The 15,493-nt window shown below is 38.9% G+C and overlaps 2 protein-coding genes across 2 annotated transcripts; one reads left to right on the top strand and one right to left on the bottom strand.

Moving 5' to 3' along the window:
• The first annotated feature begins 11,959 nt into the window (after positions 1-11,959).
• LOC6725474 (homeotic protein ocelliless) lies at positions 11,960-13,981 on the top strand. The gene is made up of 2 exons (XM_016172843.3): positions 11,960-12,584; positions 13,031-13,981. The coding sequence occupies exons 1-2, from the start codon at positions 12,378-12,380 to the stop codon at positions 13,607-13,609; spliced, it is 786 nt and encodes a 261-aa protein (XP_016038582.1). The 5' UTR covers positions 11,960-12,377; the 3' UTR covers positions 13,610-13,981.
• Positions 13,911-15,476, bottom strand: LOC6725473 (N-glycosylase/DNA lyase). The gene is made up of 4 exons (XM_002106453.4): positions 15,166-15,476; positions 14,790-15,107; positions 14,239-14,725; positions 13,911-14,175 (listed from the first exon to the last, which is right to left on the bottom strand). The coding sequence occupies exons 1-4, from the start codon at positions 15,303-15,305 to the stop codon at positions 14,089-14,091; spliced, it is 1,032 nt and encodes a 343-aa protein (XP_002106489.2). The 5' UTR covers positions 15,306-15,476; the 3' UTR covers positions 13,911-14,088.
• Positions 15,477-15,493: the final 17 nt, after the last annotated feature.

The raw sequence follows: 15,493 nt of genomic DNA, 5'->3' as shown, positions 1-15,493 counted from the left end.
TCATGTTGTTGCACGTACAGTTGAGGCCGTGACTGTAAGGCCATCAGAACAAAAATAAAATATGATAAAGTATGTTGGTTGAAATGGGTAATTTTGGGGGAGTAATTCTCGAAAAATAAATAAATTTCAATGCATTCATATAAAAACTCTGCAGTATGCATACTTTAAATACATTTAATTGGCTTAATAACTTAATTAAAGCAGTAGCAAATTGATTGGTCTACCACTACCTTCCAGCCAAACTGATTTTATAGCAATGTGAGTAAGGAGGGAACATTTATTTTATTAAAGTTTCGAATAAATAACGAAGAGAACATATTGATAGCTCACTCAGTTTTTTAATAAATATATTTATATTACATCTATTTATTTTAATCTGAAACAAAATTTTAGCCGCGAAACGCGCTGTTGTTCCACCCTCATTATGATTTCGATAAAAGCATTGAAGTTGAAAACAAATGGAAAAAAATGAGAAATAAAAAACATTATTTGTGTGTGCGACTGGGCATTGTTGATTATTATTTTATTGTATTCGGCATTCGCACATCTAGTTCTTGTATGCGCCCATGCATCTCTCTCTCTCTCTCTCTCTCTCTCTCTCCCTGTCTCTGTCTCTCTCTTTTATTAATAATATGTATTATTATGTGGTCGCTGGCTTGGATTCCAATTCCAATTCCATTTCCATTTTAATTCCATGGGCGCCTTTTGTGCGCCTTCGAAATGAATTTTGAATTATGCGATAGCGCCGCCTTCGCTCTTTATTCTTTCTGCCCATTGTTGTTGCCCGTGAGCATGTGTGCGTTTCAGTGTTTAGAATGTAAAATTATAATAATTAAAAAGAGTACGTGCGAGTGCTGTAATCGGGCGGTTGAGATGATGGATGCGCGGATGTGGCTGAAGCGATAGTTGCAAATTGCATACTCCCCTCTCACCCCATTCACCACGATCTCGAAACTCACCACGATTTAGTAAAACTTTTCTGGAAATAATGCGTGCAATACCTTTTTTTTACTATTGAATCCGCACATATTTCAAAACTAACAAGGTTTTAATGGTAGTTGATAAATAGGTTATTCGAATAAGTTAGCTTTCTAGCATTTTTTTATAACAATAACATTAGTAATCGCATTTTGATTATTTTTATGTAAACATGGTAAATACCTCCTATGTGCACTTCTCACGCGCTCATCCCCAGGATTTCACACATGTGGGCGGACCAAATGAGTTTTGCCCAACTCGGACATCAGGTCCTGAATGGAAATCAGCAGGAGGAGGAGATTCTAAGGGGGAGCATTGGATGTGGACATGGTTATGGATATGCGAAGGCAGTAGAGTCATGATGAGCTGCAGCTGTTCCTGTCGCTCCAGGACAATGCAAATGCACAGATGCGTCTGCACTGCGAAAAATACGGTCTATCTGTTCGATAAATAACAATATTATAAATTATAAGTCATAAGTTAAGTTAAGTGCTAAAGTTGAAATGGAAAATAAATACTTAACCATATATTGCGCTTTTATTTCCAGTGTATTCAAATGGAGGGGGTTGGGGTCCATCGCCACTGATTATGATGTTGATTACATTGCGGCAGCCCACGCCCACTGGCCACGCCCCTTTTTACACAGAGAGAAAGCGTTGTTTGTTAATTGTTGGATATAATTATTTGCATTTAACTTAATAATAGCAGCTCAACAGATGCAAACAAGAACCCGATGATTTTTGACCACTATTTTACCATCTTTGATTATGATCCTTTAAGGATATAGACTTTGTTTTCTCTGCAGGACTTTGGACAGGATGCAAGTCAGCCGCTAGGTTCTTCATTCCGTTTGCGTCAGTCAGCGCTGACTGCCGCCCCCCTCGCAAGCCACGCCCCTGGATGCTGCTGCTTAGAACAATGCAAGATTAAAAAACTGTAACAAATTACAAGCAAAACGGCAAATAAATTACACAAAAAACCAAGAGCTGCAAATGAAAAAAAAAAATTAAAATAAAAAAATAAAATAAAATGGAAGGAAAAAAAGTAAATCAGCAGAGGAAATGCAAAACAAGAAGCGAGCGCAAAAAGTTGCAGCTACCGAAAGGGGGTTCGGGAAAAGGGGCGTGGCTGAGGTCAGCGGCCCTGGGGGTTGTCATATGATTCCCAAATGGGGGTGGGCCGGAAAATTGGGCGTGGACATGTGTGGAAATGCCAAGTTATAGGAAAAGTTAATTTGGGTTTTGTGTTTTGCGGGGGGCTATTGCGAAAATGGCTTTATCCTTTATCCGATTAAATCAGAGTTTGCTGCAAGGAATGCAACCAAATGTGCACTTGGATTTTTTTTTTTGCAAGACTCGAAATATTTATTGTTTATTATGTTAATAAATAATTTTTTAGGGACTATTAAAGGTTTGAGCAAGCAATATAAAAATCAACACTTCAAATAAATTATATTTATGCTAGATAGAGTACCGAAATTTTCTTCTTTTCACTTATGGGAATCTTGAAAGCGTGGATAGCGGGTATCTAATAGTCGAGCTTTTGGAATACAGGGTATGCGGTATAGGATGATACAAATATCTGGAGTTCTCAGAATGCAATTGCCAACAAAAATGAATAAAGGTTAGGTCTTTAAACATAAATGGATATTATATTATTTTTTATAATATTATTAATTTTTATAATCCATTAATTAAATATTAACTATTTTTTTAAGCCGTTTATCGTGTTTGTAATGTCACTTGGCTGCATTTTGTATTGTTTGCGATGGGCATAGGTGGCTGACTAAACGCTTGGCATTCGAAGGGAATTGTGCGGGGGGAAAGGGGGTGGTGAGGTGAGGAAAGTGGGCGGAAGGGGGCGTCGAAGTGATCGGAAGTGGATAAGGTTTGTTCGCCCGCTGTGGTTGTTGCTGCATAGTTGTGCTGGTTCTTGTTGTTTTTGTGCGTCCGGGGACCGTCAAACAATGCAAATTGCATGAATGAATGCCATTTTGCATTTCATTTCAATGCCCACCGCCCACCGCCCCCTGACCCCGTTGACCCCCGTGCAGCCCCTTTTTCCTTCTATTTATTTTCCCCTCTGTCGGCCCTGGTGAACCTGACTGCATTCTATTTTTCTTTTGATTAAATCAAATGCATAAAATGTTTTCAATTCAATCAGAAAAAAACAACACGAAACCAACTACAAGAGTACAAGAACAACGGGAAAAATCGCATTTACTGAGGTAATACTGTGCATACCCTTTCCTTTTAAGTTCTTGATGCTTTCTTATATCTCTTGAAAACTGAAAACTGTTATCTGTTATCTTTTTGTCATTTGATTATATTCGAAACTGAAAATGAAAGTTGTGCGTATATGTAGCCACCCAATTGTGACAATTAAACTTAAAATATTGGCAATTAAAAAGCAACAGGAAATCGTTTAAACTGATTAGTGTTAACCTCTGTCATTGTTTTAATTCGAATTGTTTTGAATTCGATTTTGAAATGGAGTCAAGGTTGCTTTAGTTAGCATTATAAAAAGGAAAGTGACTAAGTTTCTAATTTGTATATGCATTTTAAGCCAATTGTATAGCATAACTAACAGTTCATACGCTTTTCGATTAAATTAAAAATATAACTGCAATTAAAGGGCAAAATTGAAGAAAAAGAGAGAGTGAGTGCAGGATAAGAAGAGAATCGAATGCACAGTCTACCATTCTTCTCGTTCTATTTTTGTTTTTTATTTTTTTTTAATTTGTGCAAAGTTTTCTGCCTTTTTTCCACACACATGTGGTCTTTTTTTGTCTGCCAACGAGTGTGTGTGAATCTAGCTTTTTAATTAATTGCACTAACCTCCCCCTTTTTTTCCACACACCCCCACTTTTGCCAGTCGCTGGTTTTTGTGTGTGTGTTTGGTTTTTGATTCTTTTTTGTGCTCTTTTTTTTGAGTCGTTTTTGATTTGATAATCCCAACAATTGTTGTTCAAGTTCAAGGCCCAGCGAATGCTCTTTGATTCATGAATTAACTTTTAGCTAGCTGGCTTTTTATTTGTGTTGATTGGGTTTTGATTTGTTTTTGATGGCACAGGGGTGCATTTCGAATTCCTATATATATTAACTAGTATGAATACAACAAACAAACGAGAAGCATGTAATTATAAGCTTAACTGACTGTATAAAGATACATTGACGATAATTTGAAATAGTAGTGTTACTGTCCTTTCCTTTTCTCATATATCTTAACCTTTGTCAAGATACATTTTCGTAATGTTTTCCATGAATGTTTTTTTGTTTTGTTTCATATGTTTTCAGTCTTAAAAAAGCAGAGGAAACATCTCAATTTCCATGTGAATCGAATTTTGGTGTCCTTTTTTGTTTAGCAATTTCAGGATGCTGCCGAGTTGTTCTTCTTCTTCAACCGACCCCACTGTCGCCGTCCCTGTCGCACGCTTGCTGTCTTTGTCTCTGTCTCTCATTGGAAGGCGCCAACATAATCAGTATAACAAATGAGATCCTTGTCGACAGTTGTTTGCTGCTTTTGTGTCAGTGGCGTCGTCATCATCATCATCATCATCATCTGAGCAAGGGGGCTGGGTGAGCGGGGGGTTGGTGCTGCTAGGGGGTGGTGTGGGTGGTTGTGGAAGGGGGGTGGGGAGTACTGCTGTCAACGTCTCTCTACTTTCTACCCGACGTTCTACATTGTTATTGTTATTATTTTTGCTGCCTTTATGCAATGTTTTGATTAATTTTTGCCGCAGCCATCTTAGCCTTCCCCCCGCCCTTCGGCCCACTCTCCATCCGCCCAACGCCCCTGAACCCATACCTCTAACCCAAAACCCCACGCCCCCATTCACCACTCCCCGCGTGCATTTGCTTGACTGCATTTTCCTAGCTGCCTCTGACTTTTAAGCACTGAAAAATCATACGCATATCATTCATTAGATGATCTCAACTATTTTCAGTTGTCTGCTAAAGTATTGTTAATAATAGTATTTATATTCTTTCCATTATGTTTACACATTATTTACAACAAATTATTAAATGTGCTACTTTGAACACTCATTTTTTCACAGTGCTTGTGGAAATGGGAAAGCGCAGGAGACTGGAGTAACGCCACTGACTGGTGCTGATGATGGGCGGTTGCAAGCGGTGGAGTGGGCGTGGCTGTTTTGTTTAGTAGTTTTATGGTCTCAACTCGCGGTAAACAATGAAAAATTCTGTCGCTGTTCATTGTCTCGAGTCGAAAAACTTGGGATAAAAGGAGAACAGGATTTCTGGGAGATGGTGAGCGGGCAAAAGAATCCACAGATTCAAATGGGAAACTGGGAAAGCGGAGATTTCCTCTTTGTAGATTTCATAAATCAAGATGTCGGTGGTTGCAAGGATAACGACAATATTATATCCCGATTAAATGGTCATTGAAGTGTTCTTCTTAAAATGATATTAATTAAATTGAAGCAAGGCCACGTGTGTGTTGCCCATTTTATTTTGGCCAATAAATTTCGGCATATCACAGCCCAATCAAAATCAAAATTGCAAGCAAAATGCATTTGCATTATTGCACTTTTCCAACGCACCAGCAATGCAATGCAAATGCAATCAATATAATTGATGCAACATCCGATTCTGTGGCCGCTTTTCCCCTCATCTTCCGCTTTCCCCAGCCATTTCCATTGAGACGAGCCACAAAAAATAAAAGGACTTAAATGTGCATCCATTTATAAATTCATTCACATAAACTCCCATAATACTTTATAATTTACAAAATTGATTTTGGTCAAATGAATGCGAATGATTTCTCGGCTTTTGGTAGGAAAATCAGTGATTGCAGTCGGCAAACAACGCGTACAGTTATTTTTCGCACGTCAGTAGAAAAGTCGTCTGACTTATCAGTATTTTGATCAAAACATTGGAAATAATTACCCAAATATGGAATGTCGTACCTCCCTGAGTTCGTTGTTTAAGTCCCAATCGATTTGCATTCAAGTTTTGGAATTCTAGGAGGTTTCAATTTTTTGCAAATTTTGATGATGGTACCCCTTACAAAAAGTTCGAAAATTTGGCCAAAAATTAATTTTACAAAATCAGTTTAAAAGTAAAAGGGGTTGTTAGTATTGGTTGTAAGGAGTACAAAATGGTACTCCTTTTTGCTCTGTGACCATTTTTAGTCAAGTTATAGCCAAAAAAGCCAATTTGAAATTTCATTTTTTTGCCAAAAATATTTTCCCAAATTGTTTGTGAATAAAATATTTGGTTTTTTGATCAAAACATTCGAAATAATTACCCAAATATGGAATGTCATACCTCGTTGAGTTTGTTTCTTAAGTCCCAATCGAATTGCATTCAAGTTTTGGAATTCTAGGAGGTTTCAATTTTTTGCAAATTTTAATGATGGTACCCCTTACAAAAAATGCGAAAATTTGGCCAAAAATTAATTTTACAAAATCAGTTTAAAAGTGAAATGTGTTGTTAGTATTGGTTGTAAGGAGTACAAAATGGTACTCCTTTTTGGCCTGTGACCATTTTTAGTCAAGTTATAGCCAAAAAAGCCAATTTGAAATTTCATTTTTTTGCCAAAAATATTTTCCCAAATTTTTTGTGAATAAAATATTTGGTATTTTGATCAAAACATTGAAAATAGTAACCCAAATATGGAATGTCATACCTCGTTGAGTTTGTTTCTTAAATCCCAATCGATTTGCATTCAAGTTTTGGAATTCTAGGAGGTTTCAATTTTTTGCAAATTTTGATGATGGTACCCCTTACAAAAAATGCGAAAATTTGGCCAAAAATTAATTTTACAAAATCAGTTTAAAAGTGAAATGTGTTGTTAGTATTGGTTGTAAGGAGTACAAAATGGTACTCCTTTTTGCCCTGTGACCATTTTTAGTCAGACTGTGATGTAAATCTGTCGAAAATATAGCATTTTGGCCTAAGTCGATTTCCCGATTTGTCGTCTTAAACTAATATTCGGACAATGTTGCTTGTATTGAAATCTGCACTCGATTGGCATTTAATTATGTCTAACTAAAACAATAAAAGACGGCATACGAGCACCTCTTTTAATTCCTGAATCAACTTATCCTGATGCAATTTCCTTTGTCATCTGTCTCTCACTTGCCACTCTTATTTTCCCCAGCCGTTTTCATTGCACCGGAACAGCCTCCGCATTTTCCAGTTGCAGCGGCATGTGGAAAATTAGCGCTCAATGTTAACATTTGCCCACATTGTTGCGTTGTGTTAATGTATTTTAATTTTCCTCAGCCTCGAGTCCTCTGACATCCTACATTCTGACAGGATAGCTTGGGTTTCGTGTGCGGAACTTCAAGGGAAAACTAAAGTAAATTAGTTAAACATAACACATTTAGTTGATCCAATTTTACATATACTATATAGGTACGTTTTATAAAATGTAACAGCATTTCTAATTTCGAATTTTAGTATTTGGTAGCTCATCTTGATTTCGTCTTAACCGGATTGAAATCTCCGTATCTTGCACAGCCGCTGTTGCTGCTGCTGCTGTTTTTTTAATTACTTTTTTTTCCAACTCATTTTCTTTTGTGAAATGCAACCGGGCTCATCTGACTGATGCCGAGTCCTTGCTGGTTGAGTTGAGTCGAGTTCCCGGATACGGCGGTTTGTCGTCCTCCCAGTCATCGTGGCTGTTGCTGTTGTTTTTGCTTGGCTGCATTTGCAGCATAAATTCAGTTTCATCATCCCGTTCCGCTATAATGCACACTGTGAGAAATTAAAATAAAATATATGCACCATTTTCAGATAAATTACTTAAGAAAGTTGCCATACCAATAATTCGTGCTTTAAATATTCGCAAAAGAAACGTACATTATGGGATTATGTATTTGTATTTGTAAGATACATATGAATGTATCTTTAACACATTTGGACTTAACAAGATAGTGTTGCATACTTTTCAGTTATCTATGTGTAGATTCTTTACCTATTTGTGTTGTCAAGCTTTAACTTCTATAAAGAAATAATAGTTTAAATCTGAGTTATTTCGCTCAGTGCATCTCTCATCTCGTTTCGGCTCGTCTCCGCTGACAGACAGCTGTCATGGGCGCCTACTGAGCCCCCCTTTTGGCCCCGCCCCTGTCCCCTCGTTTAGCCCTACCCCCTGGCAAAATGACATTGTGACTATGCAAATAGTATTATGAGAAATATTTTCTCATGTTTTTTGCATTTCTTTTTTATTTTTCGCCCTCTTTTGCAGCTGAGGTGCCCGGACCACGCCCCCCTTTCGCCGCCCCCTCGCAAAAAAACATCACGGTGTGCTTTTGTGTGGCGCTGATTATAATTTTTGTGTAATTTTTGTTTTTTTTTTTTCACCCTTTCACTGTCTCTCTGGCGTACAAAAAATGTAATTAACTTAATGATTTTCATAAGCGAGTGCCAGGTGGCGGGAAGTGGGGAGTGGGGGTGTTGCACTCATTATTGGGGCAATTAAAATGATTACAAAATGCAACAGAGAGGCATGAAAAATATTAAATAAATAGCAGAGCCAGGAACGGGGTCGGGGGGATTGAGATTACAGGACCTAGTTTTATGCGTAATGTACTTAGGGCATAAATGGAAATTCCATCTTTATATTTTGTTTACGTCCCTGCCTTTGTTATCCTTTTGGTTTCGCACCAGGACACTTTCCCCATCCTCTCCAACTTGCTTTGTCTTGTCCTGCTTTTTGTTTCGGCTTTTCCCCTCGGTTTTTTTCCTTTTTGTGTTTTTGTTTTGCTTTTTTCGCCAGCATTGACAAATCATAATTAAAAATTCCAATTAACTAGCGTCTTTGGCGGCGAAGAAACCAACTGAATAAAACCACCCAAAATCCTGTCGAAACCACCCACTAACATCATCATTTCTTTCACCGCAGGGAATTCTTCTTTATTGTACAAAATTGTATTGTTTATGCTCGGTTTTAATATGGGTTTTCACGAGATGGGTGCTCAAGTTTCGGTTATGCCAACCATTTGCATCTGGATTTCAAACTTTAGGTTAGCAAAGAAACTATATTACATATGTATACAACTTAATTATTAAGACATAGTTCCAGGAATACAAGCCATAGCCTAGATAAGTGCAGACTTTGAAGTAAAATGGTGGCACAATCCTAATAAAATTCAAATAATAATCGGTTTGTAGAACTTTTAAATATAATCAAAATAACAATTGTGAACGATCATCATAACTAGTTAAAACATTTCCTAATAATCCCACAGATACAATTCAGAAATTACCATTATTTACTACATGGCAAAACTCTGCTTAAAAAGTGTTGCCTACTTATGAGCGCACGCCGAGCAGACGCCATTTTGTTTCTGTTTTGGCGGCATATTAAATCAAAAAGCGGTAAATAAATGGCTGCACAAGTGGGGAGGGGAAAGGAGAGAGGGAGGCGGCAGTGAGACAACAAGAAGCGGAAGAGAAGGAGCGCGCTAAAATAAATAATTAACAACGGCAGCAAAAGGCGAGAGCGAGAGGCAAAACAACAATGGAGAGCGCTCGCTCGCTTACTCACATACACACACACACGCATGCAGAGTGAAAGACCAATCAGCGCGACAAAACAATGGACACAGACACAGGGAAACGGAGAGTAAGAGAGCGGAAAAAGTGGGTGGGAAAACTCCTCGCTCAGGTGGAAAGCGCGTTGCCTAATGAATTCCAACAACAGCAGCAAAGGGAAAACGGAAATGGGAAACAACAACGAGCGCATAACAGCCCAGCATCAAATTACAAAATTAAAAATGGTGCTGAGGGAATGCCACGAAGAAGGGAGAAGGGGAAATGTGGAGAAAAGGAGAGAAAGTGGGTAAACGGAAATGTAAGCACGACAGTTAAGAAGCCTCATAAACTAAGTAAAACTAACAGGTACAAAAATGAAACTACAAAGTTTCATAATTAAAATAAGAACTTACAAAACTTAAGAGAAATATTCAAATAATATTCGAAACTGGCACAGTTTTAAACCGGTTCGTTATTTTAAATTGGATTACGTGAGAACAGATAAGCTTATTAAGCAACTAAAATTATTTTATATTTATATAAAATATATTAAAATTAGTCTAATAATATTTTCTGTAGATTTAAGCTTTCCTGCTGTTAATTCTTATAAGTTATTTAACAAGTGTCAATTATTGATCAAAAAGATAGTTCGAATTACATAATTAGAATTAGTTTTTAGCCTCATACATATTTTATATTTTTAGATAAATTCATGCTCTTGGAAAACTTTTCGGTACTCTTTTTGTAATTACCCAAAACGACAGTAAAAAAAACGAACTGAAAATTATAAACACAGATGAAAACAATGAAACGTTTCTGTGATAATTTCGCGTAATTTGAATGAGCCTGTCAACGTCGAGCTGTCACTTGTTTTCAGCTCGTTATCCTCGATATCCTGGTCAACCCTCGCACCACACACACATACATGCACACTGGGATTTGAGCACCAACACATGGACATCTGGCCTCGCTTATGATTGGCCTGTGTGCAAAAGGAAGCAAATGAAATAAAAGGCGGCACACAAAAGCGGTGGCAGGTGGCGAGGAGAGGGTGGTGGGCGGTGGAGTGCCACGCCTATTCTTCATAAATAATAAATAAATATAATTTCCAGCGCAAGCGCAGCGCAAAAAAATAAAAGCGAAACAAAAACATAGCACAATGTAAGGCAAATGAGAAAATTACATCCCTTCATTTGTTTAACACACACACACACACACTGGGACAGGAGAGGGGGGTTTCGAGAAGAAGAAGAAGAGACAGTCATTGTTTCCCCTCTCCAACCAACCACCAGCACTTTACCACTCCCCCCGTCATCATCATCCTCATCAGCTGTGGTGGCAACCTCATTTTCTTATGCGCCCTTTGTGCTCTTCCCTCCTTCCCACCACACCATCTCGTCCTTCACCCCCCACCCCCACTGCATGTGTGTGTGTGTGTGTGCGGGGTGTTGCCTTATTGTCATTGTCCTTCTGCCGAAGTCGGCGTCGCTGCCTACGCCGCTGCCGGCAGCATTAAGTGATTTGAATTTTATTATTTACAGGTATATTTTCATATACGAAACAATACAGTCGAAGGCGGCACAGTGGGGCAAAATGAGAATAAATAAAAATGTAAAAGTATGATTGGCACTACCAAATGACTTACGAATTATATTACAAAGTTTTAAACTTGAGGCGAGCAATAACAAAAAGGTTATAATACACTAAAAATAAAAACAAAGTTGAAGAATTTTTAGTATGGATCTGATTATTAGATAAGTAAATTCAGATTGTATAGGATAATAGTATTTCATTGTTATTATTATTATTTACTTTCTATAAACAATAGTACTATGCTTCTGCTTAATATCGCCATTTCGGTAATTGAAAGCTTGAAAACTGTTGTATTTTTAATATGTGTTTTTTGTTAGCTCCTTTACACTTTCAGCCCACTGTGCGCAAAACAACAACGCTTATGACGTTTTTGTGCTTGTGCCGTAATTTAACGAAGTCAAAACGAGAAGACAATAACAACAACATCCAGGGAGAAAGGAGAGCCGCGGGAGAAAGCTTTAGCTGCAACAAATGAGAGAGCGAGATTAACAATCGGAGGCTGCGCAGCGTGGCCAAGGAAAGAGGGAGATGGCAACAGCCAGAGATAGAGAGAGACGGAGAAACAACAGAGCAGGACAAAAGTAATTTTAAAAATGCAATTAAAACATATAAATAACAAATACAAAAACAAAATCACAAATAAAGCCCTTTAAAAATGGAATGCCATTTTTTTTTTAAATAAATCTAAATTTTAAACTCCTGCTTAGACAACAAGTAAGCTTTACAAAAATGCAATTAGCTGCATTTTAACTGTGTGTATGAGTCTCTTAATTATAAAGCGAGTCGCAGGCGCACCCTCAAAACACATACTACCAGACAAACACGTACATACATATTAGCCCGAGTCCTTTGGCAACTGCATAAAAGCCGCAGGATGCTGCCTGCATTTCCACAGTCGCTGGCCAAACGCTCAGCGAAAAGCAACGAAATCAAGCTTTGCTAGCATTGCCAACTATATTTTTTTTGAAGTGGCGCCAACTGGTGGCGATTTAGAAATCAAATGTTAAAACACATTTTTTGTTTCGTGTGCCATGAGTGAAAAATTATGAAAAACCACAATCAATAACCTAAACAAAAAAGGAAAACGTGATGAGCTAAAATATTAAAAACTAAAAAAGTGTTCAGTAATTAGCATATAATGCCATTATAGTCGTGACACTACGATAGTTTTATTTTTGTGCAAATGTCACTGGAAATGTCATATTAAGCATACGAAAAACTAGAAAATTCACAAAACAGTCCACTCGAGCAGCTGAAGTGTACAACTAAAAAGCATTCGAGTAACCGAAACATTGAACACTAATGGCAGGTCCTTTCATATCGCCCCTGCCCGGCGATCTGCTCACGGAGTATATGTTTGGCCGTAGGCGACAGCGCCGGAACCGGACGACCTTCACGCCACAGCAGCTGCAGGAGCTGGAGGCACTCTTCCAGAAGACCCACTATCCCGACGTTTTCCTGCGCGAGGAGGTGGCCCTGAGGATCAGCCTCAGCGAGGCACGCGTCCAGGTGAATTCCCCCTAGAGACCAGGCAAAGTATCCAACCAGTTGATCCGCGGACCTGCTTTGAAATCCTTTATAGAATTATCATAACAGTTTTGGGAACTTACTCTTTTGGGAGTTTACATTAAATGGCTTAGAAATAATTGTTACACGCTTCTAACATTTCATTTAATTCAATTTCGCTTCTATTGTTTAATATATAATATAATGAATTAAACAAGTGCACATATACCAAATGGAAATGGAAGTGATTTATATTAAGTTGGTCAAAAATATTCGCTGTTGAAAATGTTGATTTTCTTTTAGCTTTACTTGGTCTTTTGTTTTATTATCTCACAAAATCTTGCAAATATTTCAAAAATATTAAAAGGAAATGCATCTAGATCTTCGTTCTTAGATCCAACAACAAAAAAACCAAATCTATTTGGAGTAAATTACCTTTTGAATTGCAGGTGTGGTTCCAGAATCGCCGGGCCAAGTGGCGCAAGCAGGCACGACTGCAGCTGCTCCAGGACGCCTGGCGGATGCGCTGCCTCAGCCTGGGAACGCCTCCCGTCATGGGCGGCGGAGCAGTGCAGGGGGGATCCGGCAACGGGGCTACGGCTCGACCGCCCAGCCAGACGCCGGAGAACCTCTCTTCCGCCAGCAAGGATTCGGAGCTGGCGGAGGTGAGCAATGGACCTAGTTCGGGGAACTTCACAATGATGCACCCGGCATTCCAGCAGCAGCATCAGCAACAACAGCACCAGGGACACCAGCAGGCCACGGATCAGGATAAGCTATCGAAGACCTATACAGAACTAAAGCTCTATAAGGCGCCGTCGCACGGCATGGAACTGGGCGGAATGGCCGCCCTATCCGGACACTCCGACGAGGGTTCCGATGGATCCGATTCCGAGGAGATCGATCTCACCTCCGGCGCCTGTATCGATTTCTCCCAGAGCAGCAAGCTCCAGCAGCAGCAGCAGCAGCAACAACAACAGGGCACTCAGGGGGCCGCGGGATCAGCGGAGGCGAATGGAGGCCTGTAGACGAGGACTTTTATCAAGATACGGACAGATATAAAGATGCGGACACGGCTACGAATGCGGACACAGATACTGAAACTCTCACTTGTACAGTGCTCACTCCCTTCGATCTTATATTTCTTGAAGACTCCACTAAAAGACTCGAACAACCACTTCAGAAGCATCTCCTAAACATCAGTATGCATATCTAGAAGTGATTTTCTTTAGTGAAGATTTTCTAAAATGGACACAAGACATTTTGAATATCCTAAATTTCAAATTCGAACGCAATCTGTACACATAATGGCGATGTATATACGTAACGGACATTTAATGTGCACTTTATTTAATCAATTACATCTGTTTAGCAATAAAAAAGAAATACGAAATCCAGTATCAACTTATTTGTCTGTTCATATCCACAATATATACATTTCTATTCTATTTTAATATTCGAATATTACAAGAAGTAGGAATACGTTTTTTGAATCTTATACCTAAGATCACTTTTTAGGTTTTTTATTGGACTTTTTCTTACAAGCAACTGTGGAAGTATTTTGAAATTGACCCAAATCGGCAGAAAAGAGAATCTGAAATAATGATATTTATTATAAGAAACACACAGGCACAAGTACAACTTTCAGTGTACTTACAGCTTGAGCCCAACCGGCATACTTTCCATGTAGCTTTTGAAAATGATTCGAAACCTCTTCGTAAATCTTCTTGGTTACGTTCTTCTGGCCGGTTAGATGTGGCAGGTAGTAATTCTGAGCAATTCTGTAAATATGAATATCGACGGGCACGGACTCCAAGTGACCCAATGACATAAGGCAGATGCAATCGGCCACTTTGTATCCGATTCCGGGTAGCAGTGTCAGCTCCTCGCGAGCTTTTTCGAACGGCATGCTCTTTAGACTTATGAACCAGTTTTGTCCCCCCTTTTTTTGGATCTCTTGCAGCGTTTGTGCTATGAACTTGGCTCGATAGCCGAACTTGGCAGCCCTTAGTTGGGCATTAAGATCTTCGCATGGGATGTCGTGGAATCTATTTATCGTGGGAAATGTATACGCATCGGCACCATTGAAGTGACCGATCTTGGTGCCAAATGTAGCGCAAAACCATTCGATCATAGATGATATGCTAACAAGAAAAGCATTTTCTGAATTAAATGATAGGATTCGAATTTGATTGAACCACCACGTACCGCTTGATGTTATTGTTCTGACTGCAAAGGAAGCTAAATATGTTCTCGAACGGCTCCTGAGCAAGGAGGCGCACAGGCTTACTCAAGAACTTCACAAAGTTATCATCTTTGTTTAACCAATCTTTTTGGTTGAGCTTTAGGTCGAAATCCATCCGTAGGTAGTCAGATATCAAGGAAGAATAGTCCTTCGTGGCCAAAGGACTGCTGGTTCCGTATGCCTCGTAAATTATGGAGGATTCTTCTTGCTGGAGCACCCAGTAGGTGTTGAACACCACTCCGCCATATTTCGTTCTATTACCATCGCATATAGACCGCCATCTGGCAAGTAAAGTAGTTTTGAGTACAAATGTCCATTATTAGTATGGGTAGCGCTTACCGGAAACTTTGTCCTCCAAGCAAAGTTCTTTCCAAATCGCATTCTTCGAGGGATAAGGCTATGACTCCCCGATCTTGTAAGACAGCCTTCATGATTGAAAAAAGGCGCTTTTTATGGAAACCTAAATTATGTGCCAGCATCCGGTTTTATAAACAACTTAAGCCATGTTTTGGCATACTTAACAATAGTACTTTGTCATGTTTAAATAGTAAACCACATTAAAGCGCGAGTATAAATCGAAAGAAACAAACGCGCTGAATAAAATGTGTTATTGCTATCAGCTGTTTGGCATTTGTTTACCATTCGCCAGTGTTGGAAAATGTAACAT

The sequence above is a fragment of the Drosophila simulans genome, chromosome X (assembly GCF_016746395.2).
Source record: "Drosophila simulans strain w501 chromosome X, Prin_Dsim_3.1, whole genome shotgun sequence".
NCBI classification, from domain to species: domain Eukaryota; kingdom Metazoa; phylum Arthropoda; class Insecta; order Diptera; family Drosophilidae; genus Drosophila; species Drosophila simulans.
Note: the sequence above shows the minus strand (reverse complement) of the source record. Positions and strands in the feature narration are given on the sequence as shown.